This window comes from Eleutherodactylus coqui, chromosome 1 (assembly GCF_035609145.1).
Source record: "Eleutherodactylus coqui strain aEleCoq1 chromosome 1, aEleCoq1.hap1, whole genome shotgun sequence".
Taxonomy (NCBI): Eukaryota; Metazoa; Chordata; class Amphibia; order Anura; family Eleutherodactylidae; genus Eleutherodactylus; species Eleutherodactylus coqui.
Window position 1 is genome coordinate 75,319,514 of NC_089837.1, and position 15,879 is coordinate 75,335,392.

Genomic DNA, 15,879 nt, shown 5'->3' on the forward strand with positions numbered 1-15,879 from the left:
CTGATGCTTTCGCTGCTCCCTGAGCAGGATGGGAGTTGTGGGAATGAACACGCCCCCAGCTAATCAGAAGCTGGGGCGGTAACAAGTGTCAAAGCTGGTGTATTATGTCGCCACTCCTAACTTACAGTGGAGACATAATACACCAGTACCCAGTGCTGCTAGCAGTGCAGCTGAGTGAATGTCGGCAGGGGGGGGGGGGGGGGGCGCGGCCCCTGCTGGTATGCCAAAGTGGTGAGGGGCCGATGGTGGCGCATGCCAGTAGGAATGGCTGGGCGTGCCATAGGTTCACCACCACTGATATATAGCTTCTTTGCATGATACAGCTTTAACTTGCATTTGCGGATTTCTGGAAATATTCCTAAGACCATGCAGTGATTTACATTACAGAATCATGCCTGTTTTTAATACAGTGATACGCCCAAGCATCTAATATTGACCAATGACCTTGTATACATCATTTTTTTCAGATTCTCAGAACCTTTTGATATTATGTACAGTAGATGGTGGGATCTTGAAAGTCTTAGCAATTTTACATTGAGGAATATTTTTTAAAATGGTTCCACAATTGTTAGACAGTTTTTCACAGATCTGTGAATTGCTGACCATCTTTGCTTCTTGGAGACTCTGCCTCTCTTTTATCCTCTTCTTATACACAGTTATGTGACTCAGAGAATTAACCCTTGGGGCTGTTTTTCATTAGTACCCCTTAGGTTTAAAGCCATTTTGTTCACTTTTTTTTAGATGTGCTGCTGCCATCATTTTTTTAAATTAAATGGATACATATCTCCCTCTCATCTTCTGATAGGTGTTCTATATTGAATAAAATATGGTTAAATGGGATCTCCAAATTGTTGTGTTCACTGCATTTCACACCGCGTTCCAACTTTTTTGGAATTCTACATATTAAAATGCCAACTTATGTGGTAGCAATGATCACTTACGTGTGAACAAATACCCCCTTATGTATTAACACAATGTAATGAATAATAGCCATACTAAAATAAGTCAATCATTTGGTTGGTTTGGGTTTTTTTTGTTTTTTACCCTTCTACATTACAAATATAATGGGAATCTAAAAGTGCTGCTATGGAAAATCTTGTTTTCCAGTTCTATATACACGGACATGCCAAAAGTCATGAGATAGGAACTAATATAATCTAGCCCACCAAAGTGCAACAACTTAACATGGCATCAATTCCACAAGTGGATGGAAGACGTCTGAAGGGATGTTGAGCCATGCAGTCTGCATACCCACCTATAGCTCTGTGGTATTTGTAGGTGCAAGATCTCAAGTGCGAATGGATCTCTCACCACATTCTATAAATGCTCAGTTAAGCTCATGTCAAATAAATGTGCAGGCAATACTATTCATACGAACTCTGCAGATTGTGCCGCGAACCAAGTCTGGACAGCTTGGACTTTATATAGATGAATTATCCTGTTGGAATATCCCATCATTGTACGGGTACATGAAGTCCATGAGGGGCTGCAAATGGTCATCAAGCAGTAATCCATAGCAGGCACCAGTTAAGGATGTGTTAGTATATCTAACCCATGCATTTAGAACACACCGCACGCCAGTGCGGAACAACCACCAGCTTGCACAGTGCCACAGTCCCCATGGCTTCATGGAGTCTGGGGCACACACAAATCCTACCATCAGCCCAAAACAATTGGGGCTGTACCACGTTAGCAGTCCTCTAGGGATCAGTTAGCAACCTCATGAGCCCAGATAAGATGCTATGTCGTGGGGTTAACAGAGGCACTTGTTGGGTCTTCTCCTATATCCCATGCACTGACCTGTTGGATAGGTCTGTGGGACCTCCTACATTGGCAGAAAATCGCATTCACATTCAGAGTCACTTGTCTGTTCATACGGACAATGCTAACCAGTTCCCACAGGTCTCAAGCATTACAAAGGCGTTGTTTAGCCTCTTTTTCACCAATGATCTATCCTCTGGATAGACCATCAGTAGCTGATGGATGGGGGTCTGACCCTCAGGACTGCATCCATCAGCTGATTATGTGACCCGCTGTTCATTGCAGTAGGCCAGATGCTGGCAGAAGCAGACCAGGGAGGAAATGGAGTTACAGACTTCACTTCCATTGAAGGCAGTGGGAGGCTTGTACTGCTATGGCACTTCTGATTTTTCTGCTGGGTGGAACGTCACATTCAGTCTTCCAGACTAAGAAGAGCAGAAAGGGCCAGAGCATTGTTGCTCTCCCATTGATTTAAACAGGCACTTCCTCCCCTTTCCCCTTTTGACATCTAGCCTTCTCCACTGGACAGCAGGCCAGAGGATCAGCTGATGGACAGTGGTCCCAATGACAGACCCCCATTCATCAACTACAACTAGCCTATCCAGAGGCTAGGTAATCAGTGAAAAATAGGCAAAAAAAAAACCTTTACACATCCTTGGGTAGCCACTGTGCTTGTCCACTATGTACCAGGAATACATTATAGAAGGCATTACCACCCAAACGTCATACTGTGGATCAAGGAACGTTAAATATCCGCACAACTTTGGAAATGGAATGAGGCATGATAGTGGGTGCCAGAAGGACAGGACATGCCAACTCCGATAATGCAGCGTGCCCAAGCAGTCACTTAAGGTAATGCCACGTTATAGTCAATTGTCATACTGCTATCCCAGGACTCGGCTTGTCAGTGTATTCAAGACCTTCGCGTTTGTTTTTTTTGTGTGTGAATTTTCAGAAAAACAAGCGTAGAAACCATATTTCAGAAAAAAGTATATAAAATGTATTATTTCAATAAAAATCATACATCGCAGACATGTCAGAAAACAGAATGTAGAAGAAGTTGCACTTTTACCAATTTACCTAAACCTCATACAATGTAATGCAATGCAGGAGAAAAAAAACAATTTTCACATTTACACACGATTTCTAAATTAATATCCCTGAAGCAGAAAAGTTAACCCTTTCTCTATTATTCAGTTGTGTGTCAAAGTAAAAAGTTCACCTTTTAAGATATCCAAATATAAAATGTATATACAAAGTTCCAGGATCTATACATCCAGAAATACAATACAGATAAGGGCTTGGGAGGTTTGCTGCCCTGCTTGGATAGCAGAAAGCTTCCAATGCTCTACTGACGTTGAGATTGGATTAAGGTTGTTGGTTGTATGGTTTAGTGTTTGGTTGTACGGTTTAAAGTGGTTGGTTGTATGAGATTAGGAACAAAACAGCACCCCTCCTAGTCCACAGGTCACGAATCATATTGCATCTTAGTCCAATTTAAGAGTTGAGGAAAATGGAAAAAAGCTTATACAACTGCTTAAAAAGTTGATTTGTGCCGAGGGCCCACTAGGACAATTCATTCTGAGGCCCCACTATATGCAGATATTACCTGATCCCAGTTGACAAATTTCTCACCACAGCATTCTGCATATACTTCAATACAAAGTTGGTTGAGTTTGCGTGCGGCTCCGTTTCCACTGAAGTAGAGGGAGAAAGCAGCGGGCTGGAATTGGTAGACTCCCATTCACCCAATAGGTGCAGATCCTGTGCACAACTCGTAGGCAGCTGGAGGACCACCCTGGCTCAGAGCCCACAGGAGGCTTCACCTGTTCACCTGTAGGCCAGTCCGAGCCCATGATGAACACATGGATACCCCCCTCAGTGCTACTATCATAGTATCACTGACTGATGAAAGAAGAGCAATTTGTGGAATGTGAACCCTACTATAAACACGGTCATGGTCGATAAAGCCAACCATAGACTAAAGGCCCATTTACACGGAGCGATGATCGCTCAAAAAAAATGCTAAAAACGATAGTTTGAGCGATCACTGTTGCATCTAAAAGCGCGCCCATCGTGCACTGCTAGCTGATCGTTATATTCAGGCAAACCTAAAACTAGTCTTTCAGCCTCATCAGCAGTTCTCTACGGGGAGTGCTGATAGCATTGTTTCCCGTCAGAGAACAAAAACTGAAAGCAGATAGGAGCCCTCCGGCTATTAACTGCATTTAGCTAAAGGCTTTATTTGCACGCTAAATAGCTATTATGTAGCTGAGTAGCTACTTAATAGTTTATGCAAAATGATCGCTCAAAGCTGTCACTCAAACGATCAGCGCCCCGTGTAAATAGGCGTTAAGGCTTTCAACATAGGTAGATCAACTCCCCAATAAAGGCACAGATCTCAGGGGAGAATAAGGGCCATCATTCTTGCATATGACTGGAGACTTTTTAAAAATCCATAAGCAATAAGCTAAACAAACCTTTTGGTCACAGAAAACTTTTTAAAAATGACAGATTTGGCTTCACCTTGTTCTGGAAAGTCATTTTCCTTTGTACAAACGTGCCTAACATCAAATTGCTGCCTAGGGATTGTTTAAAATCTTCATTTGTTATGGGCTTTTTGATTTTTTTTGTGAACATGGATGCTTCATCTTGTAGTGCATTTATGATATACCATAAGTTATAGTCCCTTCATTTGGCACCACACATCTAGAAAAATATATATATCTCCTCACCCATATCCACATGCATACTAGAATTCTATATATTATATATGTAATAAGCTTGTGAGTATGTACATATATACAAAAAAAAAAAAAAAAGTTACAAAAAAAATATATTGCACTTCTTATATACATAGTTGTTGGGTTCTCAGACCAAGCCCATTTTTGTTCTTCACATGCAAAGGCAATTTAGGGTTAAGGGTGTAAAGCCCCTTGTTGCCTCTTTGCGTTGTGCTGTAGGCTCTTCTCTGCCCAATTTGACCTTCTCCTTGACAGAACACCTTAAAATGTTTACAAAAACGGTCATATCCTGACGTAGACGTACAGCTCAATCTTGGCTATGACATCTTTTGGCTTAACATTTGCCCAGATGGACATGTTTAGTTCACGTTGGTGGCAGTCACACCAGGAATAGAAGCAGAGTATGAAGTCCAAGAAGGGAGGACAAGAAAGAGAAAAAAATACAAAACACAGCAACAACTATTTTGAGGGAGATTCGAGAACAGTCCAGTTTCGTACATGGAAACCAACCCGATGAATTTCAGTTCTTTAATGTCCAGTCTAAGGGCACTGAGTGCAAAGTTAAATTTCTGTAAGTGTCAGCTTGTATGATCCTCCAGACTCTTCTATCTGAAGCTGGAATGTGTCTTCATTTGAGTAATGCCGGATTATGTTGTCATCCATGTTAACCAGAATTCTGTAGAAAATAGAGAGGAAGATGGTAAGTAATGATTTAATGTGAAAGTGATAACCAGGTCGCCCTATACAAGAACAGAATAATGTGTAGGTCACTTTATTCCAAGAGTCAATCTCGTTCGGAGTCATGAATAACAATAGATTTAGTTAAGCAAATGGGTTTTGAATTAAAATCATCATCAGGTGCTGAAAACAGGTTTGCCCTTTTTGGAAACCCCCTTCCAATTGATACTGCATCCTGACCATAAGCTGATCAGGATTTCTAGCTGCTGAGATCCCCAATGATCTGTAGCAAGTGTTTAATTTACCTACAGTGCCACCACAGGAGCAAGTAGGTATTACATTGTTCCCATTTAATATTAAATGATGGGTGATGTAATGCAAGCATTAGCTGGGTCCTTCAGAGAGAGAGAGATACTCTTGTAGCAGTGATCTGCTCATTTGTCAACCAGATAATCCTATTGAAAGCTATGAGTAGATCCAAACAAAGTTAACGATAGTACGAAGGGTCTGCTAGAGCAGGTTCAAGGCCCTCAGAGCCTTTGAAGAAGCAGACAAAGGATTGAGGGTCAGGAGGAAAAGGAAACAGTATGGAGAAAAAAGGTAGGGTGAAGGAGAACAGAACAGGGGAGAAAACAGGGAGAAGGTCATGGCAATGCTTTAATATTCAGCCATCACCTTTCTCCATATTGAAATGCCCAACACAGTGCCTAGTAGCAGTGCAGTGGAAGCAGCGCCCACCCAAGCACCACAGCCACCTCAGACAGCTGATCAGTGTGTCCCCTGAGTGGTGGACCCCCAATGATCTGATATTGATGACCTATCCCAAGCACAGGTCATCAAGATCTTCGTTTTGGGCTGACAATCTGTGAGACTATGTTACGCCACAGCAAACTGTATGTCAGAACATGTAAAAAGTTTCAAATTTCCTCAAGAACAGGCTCACCGGAACACTTACCCTTTTTTACATTTCTTAAAGATTTTTCCAATTTTTTCAAATGGAACTTCATATTTTTCAGAGATCTGGGAAAGAACAAAAAAGATAAAGAAAAATGAACTCTGTTTCTCCCCCCACACCTGAATTAAAGAAGTCGCCATTAGCTAGAAAAAGTATTCTACAGAGATCTCCAACCTGTGGCTTTCCAGAGGTTATAAAACTACAACTCCCAGCATGCCCTAACAACCTGCACTTGGTGAAACTTAGGAAGTGCCAAAAAGTATTCTCAAACCATAGAAAAAAAAATTGTATCCCAACAGTCTTATCCAGCCACATGCTGATACTGTTAAAAAAGTTCAACCCCGAACTTTACTTGGTTGTTGACTTCTACCCCAAACCACCATAGAACAACTTCAAATATTATTAGATTATTTAGCAATGGTTGAGCGAGTGTAAATAAAAGCAAACAAGTACGTGTCATTGGCTGGCGCACCTTTCTGGAGAATTAGTTGGCATGAAGTTACAACACTTACCGCTTCCATCAACCCTTTTAGAGATGGAGACTTCAGCATGAGGGCATCAAAGACTTCTTCTGCTTCTCTCCTCACATACAACAGCACTGAAAATGGGAAGACAGGAAGAATATGTATTTGCAAGGGCCACCTGTTGCCAATTTCTTAACAGTCACACGGTCTGGACTTGTCACTCAGCTTTTCTAAAGCCCTAAACAGTCATTCTGGCCACTAACCACTGCCTGATGTAGTAATATATCTGCATTTGCCATTCTAAAGCCCAGAGAGCCAGAACAGGCCATCACCTCAGCGGCATACTTTGGAGGGCGGCAACAAGCCATTCTGCTAGAGTAGTTAGATACAGGGCTAAAGGAGCCAACTGTAGATGTAGCCCATGTGTAAGAAAGCCTAGTTACAACATTGTACTTCTAAGCCTTCCTATGAATAGTTTAACCTTTTCAAGACCCAAATTTGCCATTATTGGTTTTCATTCCCTCTTCCAAAATCCATAAAACTTTATTTTTTCTATTGACGTAGCTGTAGGAGGCTTGTTTTTGCAAGAAAATTTGCATCTTTTAGTAATCCACCTAATGTACCACATAATGTACTGAAAAACTTTTTAAAAAGTGCATTCAGCGCATCCTCAGCAGATCCGTGCGCCTTGACAGAAATGTATGGCTGGCCCTGACCAGGTGTACATCTAACATCAGTTATACACAATCTGTCGGACTGGGGTGGCCATACTCCCTCCACACAAGCCTCACACACTTTTTGAGAAGGTGGTGGGGCCAACAAAGAATGAAAAGTAGCTAAATTTTTGCTAAAGCAAGCCATACACCAATTATACGACTTTTCTGCGCCAGAAAACTGGTGTAGAAGCCTTTTCAAATGTCCTCCAATGTTCCTATTCACTGAAAACTGTCACCATGAAAACTGAAGAACTGAAATATATTAGAGAGTTGCACAGTATTTCAACAGACAGTGATTAAGATTAAGCTCAATAGCCTACCGTCCTCTCATACATAGGTCCTACTCATGGGAGGACAGGAAAAATAGAGCTGGACGGCTGTATCCAGGGTCCTTGTACTGTAGGACCGGACTGCTTGTCAGGGAAGGAATCACTAGTTACAACCTTTCTCCTGTATACAAGGACAGCTCCACCAGCTCACTAGTAGGAGTAACCGGCATACAACAGGCCACATCCCCACTTTCAGGACCCCAGTAAGTAGGACACATTAGAATGCATCACCTAACCACATGATCAGTGGCGATCCGACCTCTGGCACCATTAAGGATTTCATAGAAGGAGTTCCCTTCTCCATTGTTCCTTGACAGAATGAGATGTATGGAGTGAATGTAGAATATATGTTCTGTTACTTCATACAACTCTAAAGAGATGTTTAACGTGGCCGATCTGCTGCAGATTTTGTTCAGATCTGCTGCAAATCAGCCATGTGTAAACATACCCTAAAGGGAAGTATGGAGAAAAGCAAGCATGATCACTCCGTAACTTCCAAACCTCCCAATAAACAAAATCGGACGCCCACTTATATAGTTCTTGATAGCTGGAATACCCTTTATTGGTGCACAAACCCCAAATGTGCAGGTTTGACTGGACTTGAGCTTTCATATCAGAAAAAAAAAAAAAAGGTATACAACTACCTCTCTTTGGTTCGTCCGCTCTTGGTATCTTGGCAGGAGGTGCTGTGAAGTCTTCTTCGGGCTGGAAAGGTACTCTCTTCATTCCCGAACTAAAAACAAACATTATGAATATATTTCAGAACACATTGTACATCAGTGAGATTAGAGGATAGCGGGTTATGTTTGCAGCACAACTAATACAAAACTTCTGTGTATAAATACACTATCCTACCAAGACTAATTGGACGGCTAAACAGAAATCAAACGTAGTATTTATTTCCATATGTAATACCTAGTGGGGCTCCTTTGGTCCTAAGGTTATTGGATACTATCCGTGGCATAGTTTGTACTAACATCGTATACATTTCCACTGGCATTTCCCTCCATTCATCCTGCAAATTCTCAATTTAGAGAACCTTCTTCCATTGCTCATTGCTCTGTCCAGTGACGACAATCCTTGTATCATTGTAGACGGTTATAGGATTTTCTGGTATTTTCAATTACATGAGTAGCACTGTCTGCAACGCTAGTCTAGCAGGCAAAAATGCTACAATCCCAATAGACCACATTAGAATTAGGCCTCATGTCCACGGGGAAAATATGATTTAGGATCCGCAGCGGATCACCTGCACGCGGATCCGCACCCCATAGGGATGCATCGACCACCCGCGGGTAGATAAATACCCGCGGATCGTCAATAAAAGGGATTTTTAAAAAAAAGGGAGCATGAAAAAAATCTGGACCATGCTCCATTTTCGTGCGGGTCTCCCGCTGGGACGGCTCCCGCGGGCTTCTATTGAAGCCTATGGAAGCCGTCCGGATCCGCGGGAGACCTAAAATAGGAATTTAAAGCATTTACTCACCCGCAGCGGGCCGGGAAGCTCTTCTCTTCCTCACGGCCGCATCTCCCTTGCTTCGGCTCGGCGGATGTGCCCGGCGCATGCGCGCGGCACGTCGACGACGTGCCGCCGGCGTCAGGAATTCATCCGCCGGCCGAAAAAGAAGATCCGGCCGTGAGGAAGAGCAGAGCTTCGCCGCCCGCTACGGATAGGTAAATTCTTATTTATTCGTATTTTCAGCGCTCATGTCCGCGGGGCAGGAGGGACCCGCTGCAGATTCTACATGTAGAATCCGTAGCGGGCCCGATTTTCCCCGTGGACATGAGGCCTTAGTAGGGTCTGTCAGGATACACCACAGTTGTCTTTGCTGTTGTAAACACGAGCCCTGACACTCATGTGAACAGTCTTTTGTAAAAAAAAAAACCAACTCTGATACCTTTTAATCTAGCTGATGAATTTTACTATACAATTTCCTAACATGTCTCAATGAAAAGAAAGGTCCCAAGTAAAACCTCTAAGCTCACCTTTCGCCTTCCATTTCATCTGAAGACAGTGGGAGAACCTACAAAAAAAAAAAAAAAAGTAAAAGTTGAAAAAAAAAACCCTTTAAAAAGATACATTTTCTGTCACATTTAGTTGAATGAATGGATGAAAGAAATGTAAATATACAATGTACAAGCACCCTTATCACAGTACCAGGTACCTACATGAGTGGTGCGCTGCAGATTGGCAAAGTGCACATCGGGGATGAACAGCACCGGCTGGGTGTCCATGTCCTGCATGGGTTTGAACACTGTGATGTCCGTCCTTTTGTGGGATGGGAGCAGAGCTCCCTTCACATCCGTAACTGTAGAAAACAAGTATATTAGTTAGCTCACCATAGAAGCAAAAAGCCTAAATACAATGGGAGTATAAACAGTACAGTAACAAAACCCCCAATAGGTCATCATTATCATACAAATCCTGGTCTGTAGTCTTAGGGTACATTTACACGGGGCGATTACTGTCCGAATAGTCACTGGAAACAGCGAATTCAGGCAATAGTCATCCCTTGTATGCACAGCCACCAGGTTCACATCGCTAATCATACCACAAAGCCTGTTAAAAGATCCGATATTATCTCATAGGGTAGCTACCTTATAATAGAAGGAGCTGTTGGGGATTATTCCATCACCAACATTTCCATGACGAAATACCAGCATTCCACATAGCGATAGTAAAAGGGGTTGGTGAAAATATTTACTTTTTTATTGTCTAGAAAATTTGGTAAAGAGAAGAAAAAAAGCTACAAATCTCCAGTTTGATATGCTGCAACTCCAATCCTCGCCAAGTGGCTGCATACACGCACACTGATCATAAAGTTATCCGCTATCTTGTGGATAGGGAAGATCTTTAAATGTGACACAACCCCTTTAACACCGTATGCACCAAGCTCCTGGTGGCTGCAGCCACAGTATTCTAGCTTAGGTCTATACAGAGGATTTGGAGCTTTGTATTAGAGAAAAAGAAAAAACTAAGCTCCAAACACTTTAAAGATATATTAAGAATTTAACCCGTTTCTGAGTGCCGCTATACTATAAATGTCTTATGGTCGGTCCATGCTAGTAAGGAAAGGGGTAAAGCTTCTGGTCAGGAAGCAGTTAATGGGCACAGAATTTAGAAATTAAAAGACAACGATAAAGAATGGAGGTTCAATTTAACGCCTTCCCGACAAGCACCGTACTTCTGTACAACAGAAGAGTATCAAACTACAGGTCACCTAGCAAAAAGGACGAGCTCCGACAACATCCCATCAGTGGAAAAATCAAGTTATGGGAATCAAAAGATGGCGACCGATCGAGCAATTCCAGTTTATTTTTTTAAAGTGGTACTACAAAATAAATGTAAAAAAATTAAAAAATTAAAAAAAACAAACATAAAATCAGTATTGTGGCAACACTGTAGAAAAAAAAAAAAAAGAAAACGTGTAATTTTCACTGCACTGTGAACAATGTAAAAGCAAACCCACCAAGATGGCGGAATCATTCTCTCCCCACTCAAAGCCCTTTTAAAAAGTTTTGCAATATATTAGATGCTACCTTAAAATGGTAAAATTGAAAAAGTACAAAGTACAACCTGCCCCACAAAAAAACAAGCCCTCATAGTGCTGTGTCGTTGGAAAAACTAAATTGGTTAGGATTTCTTGAGGGGGGTGTGAGAAGGAAGGGGATTAAACCAGAAAAAAGTAATTGCATACGTAAAAAAGTGCTACAGCGGGAAGGGTTAAAAGGGTGAACCATCTTGTAAGGGTTATTAAGGAGTTATGGAGGAGACCCCTCCTACGTCTTTCATCAGGGTCGAAGCATGGGGCAAGAGTGCATAAAGGATTTCTTGTTCCTGTATCATTCCTACTTACAGTTCATCTGGGAGGTGGGCTCAGTGCACTTGCCTTTTCGCTTGCTCTGTTTACGTTCCTCATCTCTTATTTTACGTTCAGCACCCTGGATCAGATATAAACACAGTATAATTATATACGATATGACTAATCAGAACATTCAAAGAATACAGCGGGGGTGAGGCATCAATACTGGTACAAGAGGAGAAGTAGAGCAGATGCAACCAAATTCCAGGATTTTGCAGATTCCTTTAATTAAATGAAAGGCGCAATCTGATTATTTGTTCCCAAGCGAGAGACTCTCTGGTTATAGAGGGGATTTACTGTATCACAGGATGTCCATGTGCTGGAATAGGACACACCTTTATATTTTAAAGGAGTTGACCCATATACTCTAACTCCTTAAGGACATGCCCATTTTTAGTTTCTCCTCCCCATTAAAATATATATATTAAAAAAAAAAAAATTTCTGTCAATGTAGCTCTAAAGGTGGTTGCACATGGGTGAGAAAAAACCCCCCCACATAATTGCTAGTAAAAAAAAAAAAAAACGCATGCTCTTATGATGTCATTGAATGGCTGTGATTGGTTAATCCAGCACCGGCCCTCATTGGTTAATCGAGCACCACATCAGCCAATCAGAGCATTAGCTTGCTGGAGGCAAAGTATTGAAGCCCCGCTTCCAAGAAGAACTGCTCTGTCAACTTGGAGGACCCAGCAGCCTGCAGTAGCGACAGAGACCAGCATGAGGACCGGAAAGCCAGTGGTAAGCGAGTATTATTAAACACCCCACGAAAATAAGACACTGAGCCTCTTTATATAAGACAGGGTCTTATTTTCAGGGAAACACGGTAGCAGGGACTTCACACTGTGTTCACAACTGGGAGCACTGATAACATGGTCTCAGCTGTCAGCCCCGCGGCAGAACACAGGGAATGTATTCAGAGAACAGATCACCCGCTGTTCTCTGAATATAGCTCCCAGCGGCTAACACGCATTAGTAAGCTACTAATTGGCATGCATACCAATTAGTAGTTTATGCAAAATGATCATCCAAAAGCCATCTTTTGAGCAATCACCTTAGTGTGTAAAAGGGCCTTAGGCCCCCTGTCCATGGCTAAGGCAGAATATCGCTAGCGATATTCTGCCAAGAAGAAGAATGGGGGAGCACTGACAGGTATTCGAGATGAGCCTATCTAATAGATAGGCTCACCACGGAGAATCGCAACATGCCGCGATTTGGATTCTCCGCTCGTGGACGCTGATGCTGCACTTTCCATAGTAATCCTATGGAAAGCTTTACAGAGCGTGATTGCGGGCAATTTATCGCCAGCGGATCATCGCCCATGGACAGGCAGCCTAAAGGGTTTCTTTTCTTTGCAGGATGTGTTGTATTATTCAAATAGCACTATTTAAATGCTCCATGTAGTATACTGGGGGGGGGGGGGGGGGGTAAGGTACACTCATTAGCCCCGCCCCGCCTCTCCTCATTGAAAATAGTGCAGAGGGGCGGAGAGGGGGGCGGGAGCTCAGTTCCTGCTCCTCGCTCTTCCATCCCCCTCCCCCTGCACACAAGGAGCTCGTATAATCGGTCCCGGCTGCAGAGAGAAGAACTGCGCAGGCGAAGAGGCTCGTACCCGCGCCAACAAGAGCTGCTGCGGCCCGACAAGAAGAAGAGAAGATTCTTGTTGTAACCAGGGATGACGGAGGAGCAACACGGGGGGGGGGGGGGGGGGGGTTGCACCCCTTCAGGTAAGTCCAAAACTTCTGTTTGCTTCATTTTCCATGCACAATGTATATTACAAAGTGCATGGAAATGGGCAAACAGAAGTAATGACATGCAATGTTTCTGGACGGACAACCCCTTTAACTGCTGCAGTCAGAACTGACAACTAGATTTAAAGAGTTAACAGCTGCAATGAATTGGAAATCAGAGAGGCAATTTCGGCTGTTGCAACCAGGTGTCAGCTGTCAAAAATAGCCAAACTGTATGGAGTGAGATCAGCTCCTGCTCCCTACCAATCTAGAATGTAAATATATGTCCTGGGATGCTAAGCGGTTACTATAGGAATCTCTCCTTTTATTATCAGGCAAGTTAAAGGGGTTGTCCCGCGGCAGCAAGTGGGTCTATACACTTCTGTATGGCCATATTAATGCACTTTGTAATATACATTGTGCATTAATTATGAGCCATACAGAAGTTATAAAAAGTTTTATACTTACCTGCTCCGTTGCTGGCGTCCTCGTCCCCATGGAGCCGACTAATTTTCGGCCTCCGATGGCCAAATTAGCCGCGCTTGCGCAGTCCTGGTCTTCTGCTTTTCTGAATGGGGCTCCGTGTAGCTCCGTGTAGCTCCGCCCCGTCACGTGCCGATTCCAGCCAATCAGGAGGCTGGAATCGGCAATGGACCGCACAGAAGAGCTGCGGTCCACGGAGGAAGAGGATTCCGGCGGCCATCTTCACCGGTAAGTATAGAAGTCACCGGAGCGCGGGGATTAAGGTAAGCGCTCCGGTAAGCTTTCTTTAGGTCCCTGCATCGGGGTTGTCTCGCGCCGAACGGGGGGGGGGGGGGGTTTGAAAAAAAAAAAAACCCGTTTCGGCGCGGGACAACCCCTTTAACTGGAGGAATCAAAACTAAGCCAAAATCAGACGAGCAGCTGTTTCAGTGCAGTGGAAACAAGACTGCAGTATGCAGCCCGAATATATAAGCAAGTTGTATACCTTAGTCTTGACCACTAGAGGGAGCATTTGAGCTAAAGTCAATTTTGTGACAGTTGCACATCTGACTCACCTTATCACAGAAGACTTTAATTTGGCAATAGGCCCTGTGAATGGGCTTGTTACTCCGATTATTGTAGCTGTAGGTGTCAATTTGAATATTCAGAGGCAGACCCTTCACCCCTTTCTGAGAGGAGAAATCTGTGCTCAGACAGTTCACAGATATAAAGACCTGGATGATAGAAAAAGACATTTAAAGTTAAAAATGCACCAAACAGGTTCAGAAGTACTATACAAATACAGGTATACTTTTCAAAGCCATGTGCTACCATGTTTCCCCGAAAATAAGCCCTACTCCTATTTTCGTTGTAGTACCTGGGTTGGTACTACAGGCACGCCTCGCATTAAATTCAATGGGAGCCGTGCCTGCAGTACCAACCCAGGATGCTACGGTACAATGTTGACAGATCTATCTACTTCCAGTGCTGTCCACACTGATAGCTGCCCAGCAATCAGCTGATTGGTGGGGGATTTAAAGCAACAGACCTCTGCTGATCTATCTATAGGGCAGTTTATCAATATTAAAGAGTCCGGACACCGCCTTTAATGTAGGCTGAACCTGTCGATTTCAAGCCAACAATTTAATGTGTATGAAGGTGTCCTAGTTGTTTGATGACAATATGCCCAATCCTTTTGTTTCCAGGGGAGAAACGTTTCCACCATGGGGGTCTATCAGCAGCTTATATCCCTGTTCTCCCTTCCTATTTAGCATGTGTAGGTGGGGAGGGATGGGTTTGGGAGGGATAAAATGTCACCTGAACACGGGCATATTAAAGTTGGTCGTCTGAAGGCCACCTGAAATAGCATCTGCTTCATTTAGGTTGGTTCCACTCACTTCCCAAAAGGGTATCTTCCTTGAAAAAGCAGGTGGAGCGGTGCTGACTGTGGTCGGCACCTGAGCTTCAGTTCAATGACTATGGCAAGTACAGGTGCTGACTGCATTGAGTTTTTCTACTTGCATTTTGCAAGAGAGCGAAGCGCTGGTGTATAATAGCATTCTAATACTTGCTACATCAGCAGAATACTGCACGATCCTCCACCCCAATCACCTACATTGCCCTCAAGGAAAAAAATGCATTATCCGCAGACTTTACATAGAATAACTTGAGAATGTACTGTTCATGCTGCAATTATCCATAATGGAACTACTCGTACAACTGGAACAGCGACAGAGTAACATATCTGCAGATATTTAAATATGGTCTCATTGCCATATGTAGAAGGACAACTCTCATTCTGTACTATCCAACTAAAAACAAGTGGACATGTGCATCTCATTATATAGCATTGTAGAAGATGAAGCAAGCAAAGCGAGCAATGACAGCAATCCAAGTAGTGTCACTTATCAAGAAAATCCATTACAAGTTGACACTGCCCCCTACTGTGCACCCCATGAGCCTTGTCATAAGTATGTAAGTATAAATATGCATTCCTCTTCGGATCCATTTCATTTAAGCCTGAAGAACCCTGTGTTGGTTCAGAAGCTCGCTACATCATGTATTTTTTTTGGCCATTAAAAGCTATCATATCTACAAGATTACTTGTTTTTTCTTGCTGGGTACAATCACATTCTGCTCTACTGGCTAACACGGTACCACCCCCCCTTCCCCATTATACC

At 43.0% G+C, this 15,879-nt stretch overlaps 1 protein-coding gene across 3 annotated transcripts in view; it reads right to left on the reverse strand.

Annotated features, from left to right (window-relative positions):
- Positions 1-2,738: 2,738 nt before the first annotated feature.
- The window catches only part of GRHL1 (grainyhead like transcription factor 1), a 36,699-nt gene continuing 23,558 nt past the window's right edge, over positions 2,739-15,879 (reverse strand). For 2 of the 3 annotated variants that reach the window (XM_066597371.1, XM_066597387.1), the window contains exons 9-16: positions 14,275-14,433; positions 11,505-11,589; positions 9,817-9,956; positions 9,634-9,671; positions 8,292-8,380; positions 6,651-6,736; positions 6,139-6,203; positions 2,739-5,181 (exon numbers count right to left, since the gene is read on the reverse strand). In XM_066597371.1, the coding sequence (XP_066453468.1) occupies positions 5,067-5,181; positions 6,139-6,203; positions 6,651-6,736; positions 8,292-8,380; positions 9,634-9,671; positions 9,817-9,956; positions 11,505-11,589; positions 14,275-14,433 (777 nt within the window). In that variant the 3' untranslated portion in view covers positions 2,739-5,066. The remainder of the gene's footprint in view (positions 5,182-6,138; positions 6,204-6,650; positions 6,737-8,291; positions 8,381-9,633; positions 9,672-9,816; positions 9,957-11,504; positions 11,590-14,274; positions 14,434-15,879) is intronic. The other variant, XM_066597379.1, reaches the window with a different exon arrangement.